We start from the raw sequence: 14,494 nt of genomic DNA, 5'->3' as shown, positions 1-14,494 counted from the left end.
AATAAATGTATTTTCCGGGTCAAAGAGTTCACTCCCTGACTGACATCAGGAAGTGGGAAAAAAACGGAATCTATCTGCAAAAGCGTTTTGCACAAAGTCGCAAAACAAAATCGCAGTGGAGCACCGAAAAGGGAAAAAACACGCAAAAAAACGAAAATCGCTGCCATCAGCAATTTCGTCTTAGATGTGAACAGAGCCTAAGGCTAGGTACACACCATACAATTTTCTGTTAGATTTTCTCTTAGATTTACCTGCCAGATAGCTTTTTTCCATGTTGTAGGTAAATCTAACAGAAGAATCTAACAGAAAATTGTATGGTGTGTACCTAGCATAAGGGCCCATTTACACTTAATCAGTTGGAGTGCGTTAGTACGCATTTTTTCCATAGTGCATTGTGAAAAAGATTTCAGTTAAAATGCGTTAAGTGTGACAGGTGCCATAGGAAAACATGGGCATTACTTTGAAAATCTTTCAGTTATAACTGAGAGCAACTGATTAAAGGGAATGTCCAAGCAAAATAAAAAAATGTGTTTCACTTACCTGGGGCTTCTGCCAGCCCCATGTAGCCATCCTGTGCCCTCGTAGTCACTCACTGCTGCTCCAGTCCCCTGCTGGCAGCTTTCTGACCTCGGAGGTCGGCAGGACGCATTGCGTACATTTTTACGCATTCCCGCTAATGCAGGAACATTAACACATACATTTTTACGCATTACTGGTTTAATTAATTACAGGATTAATTAATTACAGGATTACGCATTACTGGTTTAATTACAGGGCACAGGATGGCTGCATGGGGCTGGCAGAAGCCCCAGGTAAGTGAAACACATTTTTTTTATTTTGCTTGAACCTTCCCTTTAAGTGTAAACGGGGCCTTATACTGTTTTACTCCAAAAATAAGACCGTGTCTTGTATTAATTTTTGCTCCAATAGTTGTGCTAGGGCTTATTTTCAGGGGATGTCTTTCTATTTCAGGGGATGATTTCTATCTGGAAGTGTCTGTCAGCAGAGCATTTCCTGTTCCTTTGTACTGTGTTGTCCCTGCATTTGAAGGTATGCTGCTGTACTGATCAGTTACCTGCCCTTTCATCCCTGCACACAGCTGATAACCTTGCTGTGTGCTGAGATGACAGGACTGGTACCCAATCAGCACTGCACCGCTGTTGCCGCTTGCTTGCTGCCTCTTCCTCCTTTTTAACTTCGGCTAGGGCTTATTTTCTGGGTAGGGCTAATATTTCAAGCATGCTCAAACTTCCAGTTAGGGCTTATTTTCAGGGTAGGTCTTATTTTCAGGGAAAGAGGGTAGCTGAAGCTTGTATTGCAAAAGGAACACAGCATTTATGGATGATGTGTACATAGTGCTTGGATACGATGCCAGGGGTGAGAACCTCCAGAAGGCGGATATTATTAAAGGATACCTGAAGGGACTTCTCATTGCAATGTGGTAAGCTGCGTTATAAGACTTTATAACACAGCTCCGCAAATGTCCTACTGTGAACCTAGCCTAATACTTTTATCCATAGACCCCGAACAAGCATGCAGCAAATCAGGTATTTCTGACATTGTTGTCAGATCTGACAAGGTTAGCTGCATGCTTGTTTCTGGTGTGATTCAGACACAACTGCAGCCATATATCAGCAGGGATGCCAGGAAACTGGTATTGTTTTAAAAGGAAATAAATGTCTAACACCGAAAACAAGCATGCAGCTAATCTTGTTTCTTATCTACTGAATGCTTGTTCTAAGTGTATGGTTATAAGTATTAGGCAGAGGATCAGCAGGGCTGCTAGGCAACTGGTATTGCTTAACAGGACATAAGTGTCAGCCTCCATATCACTCTCACTTCAGTTGTCCTTTTAAGTACTCAACGCAGTGTTGGCTTTATAACTGACTAAGGCCTCTTTTCAGTTGGGCAGTTGATAGGCAGTGAAATGCCTCCTAAACTCATAACTGCTCACTGCTGTCTGGTAACTGCTCACTGGTGGCTGGCAACTGCTTGCTGAGCACACAGTTCAAATGTCTGTGGAAAACAGCCCTTATTTCTGAGAGGGTTCTGCCTGAATGCTTGACCTTGCAGTATACCTCTAGTGTAAACAAACATCTGAAAGGGGGGCACTTTGCTTTGATTATCTTTTAGAATGTAGCAGATCCTGCAGCCCTGGCCAGCAATGTGAGGCGACAGTCTGCATTGGTAAAACCATGTTATTTAGATATGCAGAATACGACAGAAACTGAGGCCTGGTGCACACCGAGCGGTTTTTGAAGCGATCCGCAAACCGCTTCCGCCTTGGAAAACTCTTGGCTGATGTATTTCAATGGGCTGGTGCACACCGGCTGTTTTTAGCAAACCGCAAACGTTGGTCCTGCAGCACTTTTGCGGTTTGCAGAAGCGTTTTTGCCTCAATGTAAAATATAGCAAAAGCTCAAACCGCTCTGGAAAACGCTAGATCACAGCGGTTTTCCAGGTGTTTTTGTTACATAAGCTGTTCAGTAACAGCTTTTACTGTAACAATATTTGTAATCTGCTACACAAAAAAACGCTCCAAAAAACGCCAGGCATGTTTAGAAAATGTCTCTAAACATGTCTAGAGTCGCTCTGAAATCTGCTCCAAAAACCTCTAACGTTTTGAGGATCTGCTAGAGGTTTTGGTGTGCACTGGGCCTGAGAGAGCGTTTAGTTCAGGTTTCGGAGAGAGGTATTGTTGCTGCCTAGATCATGAATAATGCAGACTAGATATGAGATTCTGATAGTTTTGATTTGATGCAAATTTATGTTGATTTAGGTTGATGCACATTAATGCATCTTGGAAGAGGACCAGTTAATCTGATGGTTTTGACAAGTTCTCTTCAATTTCTGTGCTGCTGCTGAAATGTGCCTAAAACTAGCGTAAATTGTAGATCAACTCAAAATTAACCTCTCATTGCTCAACTGTAAGGGCCCATTCACACTTGTGCGTTTTCAGAGCGATTTCAGCTTTGCTGAAAACCGCTAGCGATTTGAAAAACGTGTGCACAATGAAAGTGTATGTAAGTGTTCTCATCTAAGCGTTTAGCGATTTGCTCAAACGCGTTGCATGCAGCGTTTTTCTGAGCGATTCCGGAGTGATTAGTGTTTCAATAAAAGTATTTGAATTGAACTAGAAATCGCAAAACGCTAATCGCTGGAAAAACGCTCTCTATACAGTGAAAAATCGCTAGGAAAAAACGCCAGAAAAACGCTCAGCGTTTTGCGTTAGCGTTTAGCGATTTCTAGTGTGAATGGGCCCTAAGGCATGCACACTATGCCAGGACATGCTAATGTGCTCCAGTAGCTGTGCCTATCTCATCAAATCTAACAGACTTCTCCCTCATCTGCAGCTTAAAGGCCAACTCAGAAGATCAATCTAAACATACCACCTAATAGCATTAGATTATTTCTTTGCCAAGCTGCATACAAATCAGAGATGGGTTGAGGTGAAATTGGGCCCTAGGCAAGTAAAAACTTTCGGCCTACCCTTGATGGCCACTTTTTATTTCGGGTAAGATTTGAAGGGGGCTAACGTGAATTGGGCCCCTATTGTCTCTCTGGGTCCTAGGCAACTTGTGAATGATCCAGGTTTTAATAAAATCACTGTAAAATGTGCAACCACTTGGAATTATTTGCATTTTATTGACTTGCTCTAGTGGACTGCAGCTACAGCAGTGTCTCAAAATTGCTTGTGCTGTAGTAGCAGTGTTGAGTTAATTTTTAAGCAGGTGGCTCTATGCTCAGCACAACAGTGAGACCTGCTCCCCAGCTACAGCATACCTCCTCAAGCTTTTGTGAGTGATCCTGGGTCACGTGACTGGCTTTCACTGAGGGAATTTCACTGGAAGGTCTGCATCAAATATGAAAATGGTGGTCTGCTATACCCCTTTTACTGACCATGAAACATCTGGGAAGGTGAGCTAGGGCTTGATGCTAGCCATACATGAGACAACGGTGGCATGCACCATTTGAGGAAATGCCAACATAACTGCTGGAACCACAGCACTGTTGTGTTTGTACTTCTTGATGCAATAGTCGGTTACATGGTCATAGTTTTTCTCGACTACTATTCGATTCACTTTTACCTCTGTTCATGATCACGTCAATAAGATATTGAAAAACCAGCAAGTTTGTTCTTAGTGATGGAGTCTGACCCATGCTCGACCATTGTTTACTTCCTATTATGTAGTGCCAACATCTTCCACAGCGATGTACAGAGTATATTGTCTTGTCACTAACTGTCCCTCAGAGGGGCTCACAATCTAGTCCCTATCATATTCCTATGTATGTAGCATGTAGTGTATGTATCATAGTCTAGGGCCAATTTAAGGGGATGCCAATTAACATCAGTATGTTTTACGGATGTGGGAGGAAACTGGAGTGCCTGGAGGAAGCCCCCACATACAAACTCCATGCCGATAGTGCCCTGGCTGGTATTGGGAGGGACTCAGCGCTGCAAATCCAGAGTGCTTACCACTACGCCACTGTGTTATGTCCCCTCAGTAGTTCGCAGAGATCAGTTTTGTGCCTGTACAGTCCAGTGTATTTGTGCAGAGTGGAAATCGGCTGCAATAACAAAAACATGAAACCACAAGGCCCTTATCCACGCTGAAGTCCCAGTGCCCAGATTGCAGTGCTAGGATTGTGGCAGTTGCAGCTAAAGTCATGCACTGAGATGAGCCAGTGTACTCTACACTCGTCAGTCTGCTGGCAGCATTCACACCACAGACAGTCGTTTCTTTTGGGAGTTGCCTGAGACCTGGATTCTTCCCATCACCATAGAATAAATTAAGAGGGTTCAGCTAGTTTATCTTTTATTTTGTCAGTGATTAAATCAACTGATAAGCACAAACTATTTGAGGTTTATTAAAGAGTAAAGTCAGCGGAGGTAGCCGTACATTCAGAGCCTGAGCTTTTCTCCTAATGTGATCTTTACACAGCTTCTCAATAAAATGCCTTTAAGCTGCCACCAAGCAAGAAATACTCAGAGTAATTTTTTTCAGTACTTTTTGGTACCTTTTCAATCAGAGTACTGAAAAGTTATTTTAAACAGAAGATGAAAAATGATCTCTTAGGAGAATAAGTGAATTAGAATTGATTGTCTTTAAAACGGACCTGAACTCAGAACTTCCTCTGCTCTAAGGCCTAGTGCACACCAGAGCGGTTCGGCTGCAGTTTGCGATCTGCTTGCGGGTGCTGATCCGCTAGGGTAATGTATTTCAATGGGCTGGTGCACACCAGAGCGGGAGGCGTTTTGCAGAAACGCATACTCCCGGGCTGCTGCAGATTTTGGATTGCGGATGCGTTTCTGCCTCAATGTTAAGTATAGGAAAAACGCAAACCTCTCTGAAAAACGGCACTTCAGAGCGATTTGCCAGGCGTTTTTGTTACAGTAGCTGTTCAGTAACAGCTTTACTGTAACAATACATGAAATCTACTATACCAAAACCGCTACACAAAACCGCAAAACGCTAGCTGAAACGCTGCAGAAAAATAAGAAAAAGCGTTTCAAAATCTGTTAGCATTTTGCGGATCTGCTAGCGGTTTTTGGTGTGCACCGGGCCTCAAAGATGAGCAACATCATAATATCATTGAAAAATAACATTTCTTTGGTACAGCTGATACAAATCATGTAATAAATCAGCAGTGTGTCTACTTCCTGTTTCATGAAAGCAGACATAGGATTAACATCCGGTGTTTACAAATTAGCTGCTCTGCCCTGCCAGTCAGCTGACACAACTGAGGAATCAAATTACAACTTGTTCTTAGTCACAGATGAGGGGGAATTAGACAGGCTAAACTGTCTAAATACATACAGGGTGCTTTTCTATACATTTTCCTTTTTGTCCTGTGCAAGAGTTCAGGTCCACTTTAAAGTGAACCCGAGGTGAAAATAAATTGATGAGATAAACAATTGTATTTATCCTCCTACTCAAATGTATGTATGTATGTATGTCTATCTCTCTATCTCATGGTTTTATTTTATATTTAAACATTTACAAAACAGATTGAATGTGTTATTGTCGCTGCTCAATGACAGTCTATTAAGTGCCCCAGGGTTAACATACATGAACTGTTGACCTTTTTTCTATCTCTCCCCTTCCCTGAGAAGTTGTATTCTGCCAGGAAAACTTTTTTTTTTTTTTTTTTTTTTTTTTTTTTTTTTTATGGCTGTCATTTGCTTATCAGTGAGGCTTACTATATTACCGAAAAGACTGAGGTTGACGCTTGCATGCCTGAAAATTAACTTTCAGGTATCAAAAAAAAAAATAGCTTGGTGTATATACATATGTATATCTCATGTCCCGTGTTGCCTCGACTACACTTTAAAGGATACCCTAGCCGAAGTGCTCTGTTACAATGGTGGCTACTGTGATGTGTGTGGGCATGTATTCTGATGCATTACAGCTCCTCCCGATCACTCCCATTGCAAAGCGTCATCGCCAACCTTTAACTCGGTCGTACTATCCCATCCACTCCCCACCTTGTACTGTACTGCATTCTGGATTATTATTTATATAGCTCTGAACTCTTCCGTGACGCTTCACAGAATGTATGGATGGGAGTGTCAGGAAGGCAGAGTGGTCATTGATGCAGTCTTTTTCCCTATACTAAAATTCTGTAATTGTAAATACATATGTCCTATCCATACATAATAAAAGCTTGTTCTAGACTCTAATGTCCCGTTCCTACCCATCTCTTCCCTGTCTAGTAAGCGGCCTGTGTTGGTGCTTCAGAATGAACAGATGTATCAGCCGAGGAGATCCTACACCAGCGATGACGAAGCCTGGAAGACCTTCCTGGAAAACCCCCTGACGGCGGCCACCAAGGCCATGATGAGCATCAATGGAGATGAAGACAGTGCGGCAGCGCTTGGCCTCCTCTATGACTACTATAAGGTACTTCTGTTCAAACAAACAACAAACGGAGAACTTCGAGTTATGTAAATAATTGAGGCGTTGAATGAGATGCTAATCCATTTTGGGTTGATGACAATTTTGAGTTGTCTTTATGCACCTTGGAATTGGACCAATCAAAACAATCATCACCTTTATTTGGTCCAATTCCATATATAAAATTATCATCAGCTCCATATTATTAGCATATCATTGACTCTATAAAGGACCAATTTACCAAGGGCCCTTTTCCACGAGCAGTTGATAGGCTGTGAAAATCCTGTCAAACCCTTAAAATGGTTGCTGCTACCTGGTAACTGCTCACTGAGCGCGCAGTTCAGACTCCTGTGGAAAAGGGCCCTAAAACTGAGCCTTCAGTTACTGGTAGATGCTGGAGCCATAAATCCCATAATGGTCATTTTATCTTCCAGGAAATCCAGTTGTGAGATATGTGCTTGAGTAACTAGGTCAACACACCCCCTGTTCCGCAATCTGGGTGTTCCACTCTAGTAGTCTGGTTTTCATTGTGTTGTAATACAGTTTAGCACTGGTAACACCCCATATAGGACACACAAAATGGGGAGAAAACAAGAACAAAAGTCAGAGGTCTTACTTCTGGAGCCCTAAAAAAAAATATGAATGACCAATAGGAAAACCTACTGTACCAAACTCTGTCTATAAGTGAAATGACCGTTTTTGTAGGAGGTTCGTAAAGGTTTTTGTAACAGAATACTGTAATAGTATGGGTTCTCTAAACACTTTGCACAGTTGGGTAAGACTGCATATTACTAGCTTAAAGAGAACCCGAGGTGTGTTTAAAGAATGTTATCTGCATACAGAGGCTGGATCTGCCTATACAGCCCAGCCTTTGTTGCTATCCCAAACCCCCCTAAGGTCCCCCTGCACTCTGCAATCCTTCATAAATCATAGCCGTGCTGTGAGGCTGTGTTTACATCTAAAGTGTCAGTCTCGGCTGCTCCCCCGCCTCCTGCATAGCTCCGGTCCCTGCCCCCATCCCTTCCCTCCAATCAGCAGGGAGGGAAGGGATGCAGGTGGGACCGGAGTTCTGCAGGAGGCGAGGAGAGCAGCAGACTGACACCATAGAGATAAACACAGCCAGCTCTGACAAGCTGTTTGTCAGCAGCGTGGCTGTGATTTATGAGGGATTGCAGAGTGCAGGGGGACCTTAGGGGGGTTTGGGATAGCAACAGAGGCTGGGCTGTATAGGCAGATCCAGCCTCTGTATGCAGATAATATTCTTCAAACCCACCTCGGGTTCTCTTTAAAGGTTAAGTCAATCTGTTTAGGGGGGACTTTCAAGGTTGTAGCTCCCACTAGATTCTGGCATGTCTGTGGGACTACAGTGATGTGATATTCACACACAAAAAAACAAATAGATCGGTCACTCTACTGGCAAGAGTAGCGCATTGCCCTTTAAGTGTAAAGCGAAGTGCACACATACAATAACTGTTGCCTGTCAGGCATTGGGAAACGATACTTCAGGCAACAATTCGAGAAAACCATGTTGTACAGACACATCCCTAGCCATGAGGCTAGTGATGTACTCTTGGGGTGGGGCAGAGGGACGACGACTGGCGCACTACAGAGCAGCTTCAATCAGTCTGGGAGGGGTGGAAATAACATGGCAATTAGTCGTGCTTGGGGATCGTTCAGGATCCAGCAAGATAGATCCTTAACAACGCCCAAGCATGATTGATCAGTGGCTGCTGTACACACACGATTGTCTGCTTATTTGGCAGACAATTACTGCATGTGTGTACGTACCTTCACTCCAGTCATAGAATTGCTTTTGTGATGCATTTGCTGTATACATGCATTGCCTTATGCTGTCTGACAGTCATGACCTCTTCCCACTGTGGCAAATCGGAGAATCTGCCCTCTGAGATCTCACATGGTTATGTTACCACAAGCCCAGTAGTTTTACAGGTGTTCTCGCCATCCCAGATCCAGCCAGGAATTTCTTCATTGGTGTATTGTCACAACATTCAAGACTGGGGGGGGGGGGGGTCTATGTGGAGGATATGAGGGATATTGTAATTCACCACAGAAATTCTGTATAATATTTCCGTGACTTGTGTGCTCTAACCAACATCCTAGTATTTTAATCAATGAAAATGTTTACCTGGGAATGTTCTGACATGCTCTGTGACCAACAGCCTGTGTCCCCAGGGGACCTATGAACAAATCAGATGGGGGATGCATACTGGTTTTCCTGCACTGTATTTCCACAAGCTCAGTATTTGCATTCATAATTACGGTTATACTTCCTGTTGGTGAGCAGTTTTGCATAATTACCTGTTGTACATTTTTTCAGGTTCCTAGAGACCGAAGACAGTCCAAACAAGACCATGATCATCCAGATACAGAGCACCATAAAAGGTTGGTAATAGATAACAAGGTATTTGGGTTTTACATCAAAATATATTCAAAAGGAACTGTACTGAAAATAGCATAATGAATACATTTTTTTTTTTTTTTTTACAACGTTAATTTATAAATCATTTGCATAAAATCTTTCCTCACCAATTTACAGTCTAATATTTTATCCCAGGTGGTGACATCTTGCACCATACTTGGGAGACCGAAAAACCATATCCTCAATGGTGCGACATATGTTGAAAAATGCAATTGTTTAAAAAGGTGACTTCGACTTGTATAGGAATAACCTTCTTCAGGCCTTCACAAACCATTGTAATCTGTAATATACAGGACAAAAATTGGGACGGGTACCATCTGGACAAAATCCAGCCAGGAAACCCCACTTAGACTACCATTGGACACGGCACCCAGGCAAGGTGCACCAGGAGAGAGCGGTGAAAGTTGTCGCCTTTTTAAACAATTGCATATTTCAACAGAAGTCTTTTGTACTTTGATAATGGGATGTTGTTTGCAAAGATGAATTCGCTTGAAGATGTGATACATTAATTTCGCTTTGAAGAATTTTTTGATACATTACAATTTAAGGTCATCTTGAAACGTCTTTGTCTCTTCAAATACTTTTTTACGATCTATCCTTGTACTTATATGGACATCTTGCACCATGTCAGCGTTGTGCTGACAGGTGCAGCTCTGCGGCATGTTTACGGATTTCCAAAGCCGGTAGAAAATATACCCTGTTTTCCCAGAATGCTTTGGAGGGGGAGAATTCAGCATTGCTTAACAATCTAGGTTGTGACCTCACTGGGAGGGTGGGGCTACATTCCAATCTACAGCGTAATATAGGTATAGGAAGTGTTTGTGATGGGCATAATGTCAGTCTGCAACCATCAGACTCCATGTAATATGAGATTTTACACACTAACACTCATTTAAAAGACTTGTGCTGCATCCATACAACCCCCAGGCACTCTCTCCCTCTGTTTTGTGGTCTATGGAATGCCAGATCTGTCCGCAACAAGCTCACATCCATCCATGAGCTCTTCCTCTCCAAATCCCTCACCTTCCTCGCCCTCACAGAGACATGGCTCACCCCCTCTGACTGTACCGCAGCCGCTGCGCTCTCCTATGGGGGACTGCATCTCAGTCACACCCCCAAACCTGACAACAGGTCTGGAGGAGGAGTGGGTCTGCTTCTCTCCGCACCCTGCACCTTCCGGGTCCTATCACCGCCACCTTCCCTGCACTTCTCATCCTTTGAGGCCCATGTAATCCGCCTGTACCAACCTCTCCCAGCCATCATTGCGGTCCTATACCACCCCCCATCTGCTCCAACTTCACTCTTCCTGGACAATCTGGCCTCCTGGCTCCCCCACATCCTGTCATCTGACCTCCCCACCATCATACTCGGGGATTTCAACTTACCTATCGATGAGCCTATCTCCACTGCTGCCAAGCAGCTACTCTCCCTCACCAAATCCCTTGGTCTCTCTCAGCACACAAATTCCTCCACCCACCGCGCTGGTCATACTCTTGACCTCATATTCTCAAAGTCCACCTCCCTCAGCAACCTGGACATCGCACCTTTCCCTATCTCTGACCATCACCTCCTCCCCTTCACCATCTCCCCACCAACAACTTCTCTCCCCACCCCTCAGCCTGGTCGATGGCAGAGAGACCTACGTAATCTCAGCCCAAATGTCCTAGCAAGTCCCCTTCTCTCCCTCTCCTCCCACCTACCCACCCTAACATGCCCCAATGAAGCGGCTGCACATTATAACCTTGCCCTCTCATCTGCTTTAGATCAAGCTGCTCCCTCAATCTTCCGCCCTAACAAGCCCCCCAACCCTGGCACAACACCCACACACGTAACCTCAGGAAAGAAACTCGAGCAGCCGAACGGAAATGGAGGAAATCACATCTGAATTCTGACTTCCTAGATTACAAGGCTAAACTTTTACACTTCCACACTGCCCTCTCTGAGGCTAAACAAAGGTACTTTGCAGCACTGATTGGAACCCAAGCTTCCAACCCTCGACAGCTTTTTGCTACCTTCAATTCCCTCCTCAACCCCACTCCTCCCCCTCCCAGCTCCTCCCTCTCAGCCAACGACTTTGCCAACCATTTCACCACTAAAATTGCAACAATACGCAATGAAATTTCCCTCCTCCATCCCTCCCTTCCCAATGCCTCTCAGGTTGTCCCCTTGCCTTCCCTCCCAGCTGCTCCCCTGTTTCATCCACCCCTCGCCTCTTTTGCTGCTGCCACCATCGATGAAGTCAACCTGATGCTAGTGGCTTCCCCCCCCACATCCTCTCCCTGTGATCCGGTACCTGCGAATACTCTTCGTCCCCACTTCCCTGACCTGGCCCCAGTCCTCACCTCCTTGTTCAATCTCTCTCTTTCCACAGGCATCTTCCCCAATGCATTCAAACAGGCCACTGTACTTCCCCTGCTGAAAAAACCCTCACTCGACCCATCCCTACCCTCAAACTACCGCCCAATCTCCCTCCTTCCCTATGCTTCTAAACTCCTCGAACGCCTAGTCCACCAGCGCATTACCCAATACATTAACACCAATACCCTACTTGACCCCCTACAGTCTGGATTTCGACCTGCACACTCAACTGAAACAGCCCTCGCCAAGGTGGTCAACGACCTTACCCTTGCCAGGGCCAAAGGCAGTTATTCCATCCTGCTCCTCCTTGACCTCTCTGCAGCATTTGACACTGTTGACCACTCCCTCCTCCTCCTCCAATCACTACAGTCCATGGGCATCCATGGTCTTGCCTTGGCCTGGATCTCCTCCTACCTATCCAATCGCTCCTTCATCACTTCCTTCAATGGCTCCTCCTCAACCCCTGCCCCCCTCTCAGTTGGGGTCCCCCAGGGCTCTGTTCTAGGCCCCCTTCTTTTCTCCATATACACTTCCTCAATTGGCAAGCTTATCTCCTCCCTGGGCTTCAATTACCACCTTTATGCAGATGACACTCAGATTTACCTCCATACCCCCAATCTCTCATCCACCACCATAAACAAGGTCTCCTCGTGTCTCTCAGCAATTTCCTCCTGGATGTCAGCTAGGTTCCTAAAGCTTAACCTAGACAAAACTGAGCTCCTGATCTTTCCACCCCATGCTGCTGCACCCATCCCAGATTTCCACCTCACAATCGACAACACAACCATTGTCCCTACCTCCCAGGCCCGCTGTCTGGGTGTCACCTTGGACTCTGACCTCTCCTTCATCCCACACATCCAAAACCTCACCAGAGCCTGCAATTTCCACCTCCGTAATATCTCCAAGATCCGCCCCTTCTTAACCCCGGACACGACCAAACTGCTCATCCATGCCCTCATCATCTCCCGCCTTCATTACTGTAATTCCCTCCTTTCTGGCCTCCCCCTGAAACGCACTGCCCCCCTTCAATCAGTGATGAACGCGGCTGCAAGACTCATCCATTCTTCGCACCGCTCTGCATCCACATCTCCCCTTTGTGAATCCCTGCACTGGCTCCCTATCCGTTTCAGGATAACTTTCAAGATTCTATGCCTGGCGTATAAATCTGTGCACAAAACCTGCCCTACCTACATCTCGGAGCTTGTTCACAAGTATACACCAGGTCGCCCCCTCCGTTCCTCCAACGACCTTCGCCTCACCACCCCACGCATTTCACACTCCCATGCCCGCCTGCAGGATTTCTCAAGAGCTGCCCCCACCCTCTGGAATGCCCTTCCACCCCCCATCAGACTTGCTCCCTCTTTCAACACATTCAAGCAAGCCCTCAAAACCCACCGCTTTATGATGGCCTACCCACCTCCTACCACACAGTAACTCTCTAAGGAATATTTAACAGCCCCCCCCTAGTGTTTCCACCCCTCCCTTTAGATTGTAAGCCTCTGGCAGGGTCCTCCACTCCCTAGTGTAATCTACAGGATCATGTGCTCCTGTCCTATGACAGCCTGTACTTGTATTACTGGGCCTACCTAACCAGCCCATATTGCATGATCATGTATTTTGTACAATTTGCATGTATAACTTTGTTCTATGTGTATAACCCTATGTATGTCATCCTTGTATCATTGTATATATTTATTGTCCAGCGCTGCGTAATATGTTGGCGCTTTATAAATACAATAAATAATAATAATAATTATGCAGACAGTATGGAATATTCATGTGTATTTATCTTGGGAGGGGTGTCTCCAAAAATGTATATACTGAATACAATAAATATGAGTAGCCAGACGATCTCTACAACCCGGAACCACATCTGCCTTAAAGTGAAACCGAGGTGAAGATAAACGATGAGATAAACAGTTGTATGTATTTTCCTACTCCTAAAAATGACTTTTTTTTATATATATATATATCCCATGGTTTTATTTTCTATTTAAACATTTACAAGATGGATTGAATGTTGTCTTTGCTCAGTGGCAGCATACTAAGTGACCCAGAGTTAAAATACATGACTATTGACCTTTTTTCTATCAGAAGTTTTATTCTGCCAGGAAAACTTTTGTGGCTGTCATTTTCTTATCAATGATGTTTACTATAGCCCCCAACAAGACAGAAGCTGTCACTTCCAGGCCTAAAAATTAACTTATTTTATTTTGCTGCCTGAGAAAAAAAAAAAGTAAAACGGCCTGGTTATTAATGTTTTGTACTGTGCATACACATGTTTATCTCATCATTTCACATGTTGCCTCGGGTACATTTTAAATAATTTCTTTAAAGTTGTAGTACACTTTAGCATGCTGAAAAGACCGTAACCACCCTGGCGTTTTGATTATTTGCGGCGCTCGGCCGCGGGTGGATTTTTGTTAACTTCTTCCTTTTTTTTTTTTTTTTTTTATCTTGTAGCTAGCCCTTCGCTAGCTACATGATTCCCCCCTCCCTGCGGCATCCCTCCCACCCCTCCGATCGCCGCTGGTGATCATACCCAACATGAAATCCTGCTTTGAACGGGATTTCCTGTTAGGGCTTCCCTCGTCACCATGGCGACTATCGGAATGACATCAGGGGGGAGTCCCGATCCACCCCATAGTGCAGCCTGGCGGTGATTGGCCAGGCTGCGCTGAGGGTCAGGGCGGGCCCTCTTTGGCGGCAAACCGCTCAGGTGGTTAAAATGAGGGGATCATCAATAATCCACTACTCTTTCATTAGTGAGTTTAGTTCTGTAAATACAAGTACACATGCC

General features: G+C 44.7%; 1 protein-coding gene across 3 annotated transcripts in view; it reads left to right on the top strand.

Annotated features, from left to right (window-relative positions):
* The window catches only part of GRHL1 (grainyhead like transcription factor 1), a 67,146-nt gene that overhangs the window by 12,000 nt on the left and 40,652 nt on the right, over positions 1 to 14,494 (top strand). For all 3 annotated transcript variants that reach the window (XM_068280312.1, XM_068280311.1, XM_068280313.1), the window contains exons 2-3: positions 6,716 to 6,902; positions 9,235 to 9,299. In XM_068280312.1, coding sequence (XP_068136413.1) covers positions 6,716 to 6,902; positions 9,235 to 9,299 — 252 coding nt within the window. The remainder of the gene's footprint in view (positions 1 to 6,715; positions 6,903 to 9,234; positions 9,300 to 14,494) is intronic.

The sequence above is a fragment of the Hyperolius riggenbachi genome, chromosome 4 (genome assembly GCF_040937935.1).
Source record: "Hyperolius riggenbachi isolate aHypRig1 chromosome 4, aHypRig1.pri, whole genome shotgun sequence".
Classification (NCBI taxonomy): Eukaryota; Metazoa; Chordata; class Amphibia; order Anura; family Hyperoliidae; genus Hyperolius; species Hyperolius riggenbachi.
This window is presented reverse-complemented; position numbering and strand designations above follow the sequence as displayed.